This window comes from Notothenia rossii, assembly GCF_949606895.1.
Source record: "Notothenia rossii genome assembly, contig: scaffold_69, whole genome shotgun sequence".
NCBI classification, from domain to species: Eukaryota; Metazoa; Chordata; class Actinopteri; order Perciformes; family Nototheniidae; genus Notothenia; species Notothenia rossii.
Window position 1 is genome coordinate 188,369 of NW_027640288.1, and position 8,019 is coordinate 196,387.

The 8,019-nt window shown below is 44.5% G+C and overlaps 1 protein-coding gene across 1 annotated transcript; it reads right to left on the bottom strand.

Moving 5' to 3' along the window:
• Window positions 1-3,800: 3,800 nt before the first annotated feature.
• Window positions 3,801-7,492, bottom strand: LOC307026842 (uncharacterized protein; the record flags this gene model as incomplete). The annotated part of the gene is made up of 4 exons (XM_079694980.1): window positions 3,801-4,437; window positions 4,595-6,655; window positions 6,856-7,042; window positions 7,462-7,492. Coding segments are annotated over 4 exons (2,916 nt in total), but the record flags the coding sequence as incomplete, so codon positions are not given.
• Between the last annotated feature and the right edge of the window lie 527 nt (window positions 7,493-8,019).

The window sequence follows — 8,019 nt, forward strand, 5'->3', positions numbered from 1 at the left end:
ATCTCCGGGACATTTCCCTGGCTTTCCCACCGTCACAATGGACAAACGAGACATGAAATAACATCAACAGATCAAGACGAAGCGGATGGAAGTACCCCCGGAGTCATAGCATGTGTAAATCGAGACGAAACATCTCTCTCTCCCCCGCCTGCTTGCGAAGGGGAGGGGCAGTTTAAACACACACACGCAGCTGCTGCATGCAGCAACGCACACACAGGGAGGAGATGGCAGAGAGAATGCACTCCCCTGAAAACTCCCCTTGAATTCCTCCAGACTCAGAAAATGTAAAAGTTCTCTTTTTGGAGATCCATAGAAAAAGGGTGAAAATGGAAAAAAGTATTCGAAAATAGTGCCTAATAAGGCGGGTAGAGTCCCTTGAAAACTCCCCTTGAATTCCTCCAGACTCAGAAAAAGTCAAAGTTGACTTTTTGGAGATCCATAGAAAAAGGGTGAAAATGAAAAAAAGTATGCCACAGCATGGATTCGAACACGCGACCAACCGCATCCAGGGGCGAGCGTTAACGCAGTGAGCCACTGGACCTGAGTACTCAAACATGCCTACTTGTGCATCTTAGACACTCTGAATTCACTAAATGTACAACCTTTTCTCCATCAAAATGAACAAATGAGACATGAAATAACATCTCCAGATCAAGACGAAGCGAATGGAAGCGGTCCCAGCCTCGCAGCTGTGAACAGCTGTGATCGCAGGAAAATGCTGTTACAAAGATTTCTCAGTATATCTCCGGGACATTTCCCATGCTTTCCCACCGTCACAATGGACAAACGAGACATGAAATAACATCAACAGATCAATACGAAGCGAATGGAAGTACCCCCGGAGTCATAGCATGTGTAAATCGAGACGAAACATCTCTCTCTCCCCCGCCTGCTTGCGAAGGGGAGGGGCAGTTTACACACACACGCAGCTGCTGCATGCAGCAACGCACACACAGGGAGGAGATGGCAGAGAGAACGCACTCCCCTGAAAACTCCCCTTGAATTCCTCCAGACTCAGAAAATGTAAAAGTTCACTTTTTGGAGATCCATAGAAAAAGGGTGAAAATGGAAAAAAGTATTCGAAAATAGTGCCTCATAAGGCGGGTAGAGTCCCTTGAAAACTCCCCTTGAATTCCTCCAGACTATGAAAAAGTCAAAGTTGACTTTTTGGAGATCCATAGAAAAAGGGTGAAAATGAAAAAAAGTATGCCACAGCATGGATTCGAACACGTGACCAACCGCATCCAGGGGCGAGCGTTAACGCAGTGAGCCACTGGACCTGAGTACTTCAACATGCCTACTTGTGCATCTTAGACACTCTGAATTCACTAAATGTACAACTTTTTCTCCATCAAAATGAACAAATGAGACATGAAATAACATCTACAGATCAAGACGAAGTGAATGGAAGCGTTCCCAGCCTCGTAGCTTTGAACAGCTGTGATCGCAGGAAAATGCTGTTTCAAAGATTTCTCAGTATATCTCCGGGACATTTCCCTGGCTTTCCCACAGTCACAATGGACAAACGAGACATGAAATAACATCAACAGATCAAGACGAAGCGGATGGAAGTACCCCCGGAGTCATAGCATGTGTACATCGAGACGAAACATCTCTCTCTCCCCCGCCTGCTTGCGAAGGGGAGGGGCAGTTTACACACACACACGCAGCTGCTGCATGCATCAACACACAAACAGGGAGGAGATGGCAGAGAGAACGCACTCCCCTGAAAACTCCCCTTGAATTCCTCCAGACTCAGAAAATGTAAAAGATCACTTTTTGGAGATCCATAGAAAAAAGGGTGAAAATGAAAAAAAGAATGCCACAGCATGGATTCGAACACACGACCAACCGCATCCAGGGGCGAGCATTAACGCAGTGAGCCACTGGACCTGAGTACTCAAACATGCCTACTTTTGCATCTTAGAAACTCTGAATTCACTAAATGTACAACTTTTTCTCCATCAAAATGAACAACTGAGACATTAAATAACATCTACAGATCAAGACGAAGCGAATGGAAGCGGTCCCAGCCTCGTAGCTGCGAACAGCTGTGATCGCAGGAAAATGCTGTTACAAAGATTTCTCAGTATATCTCCGGGACATTTCCCTGGCTTTCCCACCGTCACAATGGACAAACGAGACATGAAATAACATCAACAGATCAAGACGACGCGAATGGAAGTACCCCCGGAGTCATAGCATGTGTAAATCGAGACGAAACATCTCTCTCTCCCCCTCATGCTTGCGAGGGGGAGGGGCAGTTTACACACACACACAGCTGCTGCATGCAGCAACGCACACACAGGGAGGAGATGGCAGAGAGAACACACTCCCCTGAAAACTCCCCTTGAATTCCTCCAGACTCAGAAAATGTAAAAGTTCACTTTTTGGAGATCCATAGAAAAAGGGTTTAAATGGAAAAAAGTATTCGAAAATAGTGCCTCATAAGGCGGGTAGAGTCCCTTGAAAACTCCCCTTGAATTCTTCCAGACTCAGAAAAAGTCAAAGTTTACTTTTTGGAGATCCATAGAAAAAGGGTGAAAATGAAAAAAAGTATGCCACAGCATGGATTCGAACACGCGACCAACCGCATCCAGGGGCGAACGTTAACGCAGTGAGCCACTGGACCTGAGTAGTCAAACATGCCTACTTTAGTCTGGCAGCCAAGGCCCTAACCTCGTTTTGGTTGTTAAAGTTTTTTTTATTGCTGATTATTAATCACTTATATGTATATAATGATACCCAATTGGGTGTGGAGTTCTCACCTTTGGGGAAATTGAGATAATTGAGAAAATCCAAGATGGCCGCCACCAAACGCTTAAAATCCAGATTTGTTAATATCTCCATGACTATAGAAGGGACAATAATGACCAATATGTCGTTTTATATGTTTTCAGATACAAGGAATCAGATGAAACCATCATTGTAATGATACAAACAACATAAAACTTGTTTTTTGCAATATGCGACAAAAATTGAATATAATATTTGATGTTCTGAATGGCATATAATTCGGCAAGTAGTCGACATGCATCTGGCACATATAATTCAAAATAGCAGTTTCTGTGATATACATCTATATATTTTGCAGTTCGTCTTCACATAAAAATGAGACACAAACGGTCCCATCCAATCATTAATACATGCATAGTTATGTAACCTTTATGTTTAACTGCTACAATATATTTCAAACATATACATTTATGCATGTAATACAAGTGCGGGTAGACATAGTAACATATATATATTATAGAACATATGATACAGACATAATAACAAGCTTAGTATGTTACGATTGTTGGGTTTCAGTCGTCTGCATCGTCCACAACATCTTGGTGATCATTCTGGCAAGTACCTCCACCCTGGCAAGAACAGAACTCAGTACACGCCATACTTGCTTTTTTGCAACTACACCGTTGTGTACTGCATGGATTTTGGCTGTGGCATGTGCACTTGATGAGAGATAGCAGCTCTGGTGGGACAAGCGGGGTGTTAACAGGCACCATAGTTGGTACAAGTGCTCCGGATGCGACGTCGCGTGACCATCCATGAGCAGTGGGGTCAATTGCTGCTGGGCAGGCTTCCAGAGAACGTCGCCAAACACCAACTTGAAGATGCGCTCTGGCTACATTTGCTTTAAATGCCTCGGCAGTCGGTGGAAGTGAGCAGAGTTTTGGTGCTGTGGCTTTGCTTCTACCAATCTTTGAGGACCATGCTTTTTGTCGTGCTTCTGTGAAAGACTTGCAATTGGGCTGACCGTAACATGCCAACATGAACTTTGTTGATTGGTCTATTACATCTGTAACCTCTGATTCCATGTTGCCCACAAAATCAAGTTTATATTTGCCGGTTCTTAGAGCCTTGAGTGCAACTGCCTTGCCGATACCGAAGTAAGACGCGACTGTGTCACAGCCTGTTAGACCGTGAGCAGCCAGTAAATCAGGGATGATGCTCTTGTGTTTTTCCACTGCGGCGTTGACATCCAAAACAGTTCGGCCATGGATTGGGGAAACCATCAGAACATGCGAGGTTATCTTGCCCAGGTGGCAGAAGTGCAACAAGAGAACAAAGATGTCTGTGTCATCTGCAACTACCAGGACAGTGCCAGTCTGCACACGTGATACCTGTTGTATGATCAGGGTATCACCCTCCTCCTGTGTAGTGGTCATGTCTGGCCGTTTGTTCATTTGTCCACCTTCGATCTCAAGTGGCACCGGATCACTGCCAGTGACAACCAGTTTATGAGTTTGGAAGTTTATTTTGTGCGATACTATGTCCTCGACAATCAGGTCAATTAATTGCGCTTTATTGGAAGTGACGGTGAGCACAACTTTTTGTGGTGGTAGTCGGGCTGTGCAACGCAGCGTGTAGGTTCTACTGGCTCCTTTGTCGCGTCCGCGGCGTGTCGACTCCTTCGTACTACCCTCAATGTATCTGAAATATCAATACAATCGAATCATTAACATCGGGTCAATGCGAATATTTCATAACTGCAAACATACATGTATGTGTACTGATGTTGTGAATTTTGATCAATATAGCTAGTGTTATGCTAGACTCTAAAGCAATATGTATTTAATACATTGCCTACCTGTCAAAGACTAGATAGACATCACTGGTCGTCAAGTGTGTGCGCAGATACTTTCGGAACAGGTCGAGGTAGTCTTGTACAGTTCCAGATGTTGGCCATGGCACTACCCAAAGGATAGCACATCCATCGAGGAATGTTGTGTGCACATCCTGTTCTGCGAGCCTTCGTGATACGTCTACCTTTAGGGCGTTTTTAAGGTTTGATTTTGTTTTAGCATCTCTCATGTTTCCTTGCTGATCGAACATAGCTGTTGGAACAGGCGCCAGTTCATGACACATGAGTGTGTCTGTGTCTAGATCCCGTGAACTACGTTGCAAGCCCATGGCCCGTGCATATATGACCTCTGTGTCAAACACGTTCGTGTCTCCTACTTTAATGTGTTTACGAGACAATGACATGGTGGTAACTAGTTTGGGTATGGTGGCATGGAATCCTGCAGGCCAGCTCTCCTCAAACGACTGCATCTGGGTATGACCTATTGCTGCTGCAGTGTCCACATTGATTGATTGGTGGGTCAAAATTTGTCCGGTAACAATATTCAGTAAGCCTTTGGGATGCTTGGGATCGAGTGGATCTGTACATAGTTCAAGTTTGTCACGCAGAGCTTGTCTGTCTTTAAGATCACCCTTGATTCTTCCTGGTGTTTCTTCCTTATGCTGAGTTTGGCTCTGTGAGTGATCTCGTTCTCTCATTTCGCTCAAGTCACGAATCACACTGTGACATGTGTGCAAGCTATACGCCCATGTCTTGAGGGTTTCTGGTTTGAGTGTTATTCCGACGATTCCACTTTTCCCTTTGCCGTACCGCATAAAGGTTGTTTCAATGGCCATATCGCTCCAAATGCCATTGAAAAGCCCAGAGTTATGGTGCATTGTATGCTGTCCCTTCATGAATTGATCGGAAACGTTCTTGGGAAGGCCATGCATTGATCGTAGATAGTACAATGCATACCGAGCATAGTGTACATGGCCTGCAGCGAAAAACAGCGGAATCATATCTTTGACAGTTGCTAGATGCAACGGCCAATCAGCCTCCCTCTCAGCACGGATGAACTGGAGAACGAGAAACATGGGTTTGATGAGACACTCCACCCAAAGCTTTGTTGTTCTACTCTGAGAAGCGAGGTCGTCCAAGATGTCGGTAAGATCAGCCATGCATTCTAGTTGGTGATTGGTGAAGATGGACCGAAGTAGTTCCTCAACTAGCATTCTGAGAGCTCTAACATTTTGTGGGAATTTTTTGCCACTCAGCATCTTCAGAACGCCACCAAACACAGGGCTAAGTATTTCAACAATGCCTGTGTCAGCCATAAGGGTGCCAATGGAACCACAATAACTCATTAATAAGTGCATTCCACCAAGACGAAGGTGGATATTTCCAAGTTGAATCGGATTTTCCCATTGGACATGTAAAGCTATGCGATAGAGTTGCAAGTCGGCTGTGAACACCACATACTCTTGTCCGACTTTATGCGATAGTTGCTGTGCTTTCTTCATTGCTGCCATCATTGTTGACAGATATGCTGGCGGCATGTCTATCAGAGGTAGATATACAATGTTGGTTTTTGGCTTGAGGGTGTGACCTTGCTCTCGACACAACCGGGTGTTGTAACCATTGAACTCTGGGCAGCCTACCCGTGTAACGACATCATTGAAAAATGCAAAGTCATTCTCGGCTGCTCTTTTCCGTGATACATCCATCATCACTTGGAGTTCTGATGAAAGTGAAGCAGTAGGTATGCTGGGCATCTCTGGTTTCTTTTGCCCATAGTATACAACAAATGAGTCGTTGTCGTCTGGTATTGGTTGGCACACTTCTTCCTTTTTGATTCGCCTGATGGTGTCAGGTCCTTGTACGTCTTCATAATGTGTTGATGGTTGCATGATAATCATGGCTAGAGAATGTGTGGATGCCTTGCCATTGGGGGTCGAAATATCTGTGTCGAAATTATCGGACACCACCTGCACCAAGCCTTGCTGTGCATCAGATATTCCTTGCTCAGTGAGATCATGTGCTACCGCAAGTGCAGCGGACTTCTTGAAATGCTGGATTTCATCGTAGCTGCATGTAACACGATAGTCATACATATGAGTCAGTAATTCCTTGGAGTCGTGCATCAATATGCCCAGTGCTACTTGAAGATCTGTTGCTCGATTAGTTACAATGCTTGTAATGATGTTTCCAATCAGCAGAGCTGCAATGATGTTTCCAATTTGGGAGAAATAGCTGTCAGCAGATCTTGCAAAGTGTCTGAAACCGACTGGCTGGCTATATGTTTATCAATGTGTTTGTTGTATGAAGACTTATCGTGCTCCACGGCCTTGCATTCTCGCACAACTTGTTTGCTGACTTTGGCAATACTTCGTGAGATGTCATCCTCTTCATCATCTTTCACTAGTTTGAGCGTTTTGGCAGTATTTTCTGTGAATGTGACTATGCTTGCAAAGCCTGGGGCGGATAGGACAAGAAGTTCACTGCCAAAATGCTGCCGCAGCTCTTCGAGAAGTCTTCGCCTACTAAGTGTCCTGCCAGAGTTGCTTGAGTATTCATGGAATAATTCGAGTGAGTTCCATATCCGATGTTTGTCAGCTTTCAGCTCCTTCAAAGTATGATCCAGGCCTATGTCAATGATCGCTCCAGTTGCTTGTTCAAGGTGATCATGTTGTGATAGATATTTGTTGGTGAAAAAGCGACTCATACAATCTCTGTGATAGCGTGCCTCCACTGCATGCAAGTCACTCAACGCACCTTGCACTCGATGCCTGACATCATTGGCCCAACTGTCTGCCCTGGAATCGCATTTCTCAAGTAAATACACCTTATATGGCTCTCCACTATGCTCCGAATGAGTAGAACGACAGAGGTACGCAGGTCGCCATCGTTCTGGATGTCGTTCATTCTTGTTTAGTTCACATAGCTGCCCGCAATACAGACAGTGGTGTATAAAGTCAAAGACGCTTGACGAACGGCGAAGGCGTTTTGTAGACGGTCCGGCTTCTTCATCAGTGTCAGCTTTCAAATATTTTGCCAAATTAGTTTTTGATGTGTACCGTGAAACACAATTTTTGTGATAGAACACACTCAGGTCTGGATCGGTGCTGAACTGAGTTTCCAGCTCAGTGAACAAACTGTCTTTGTACGTCTGGCTTGCTTGTATGATTGAGATTATCCGGGACGATCCGGCACTTTTAGAACATGGCTGCCTGTCATCACATTGGTCTCCGTATTTCGACTTGAATATGCACTGTTCATCCATCACTTCTGCAAAGAGACAAAGAACTATCATTACAATAATGGTTTCATCTGATTCCTTGTATCTGAAAACATATAAAACGACATATTGGTCATTATTGTCCCTTCTATAGTCATGGAGATATTAACACATCTGGATTTTAAGCGTTCGGTGGCGGCCATCTTGGATTTTC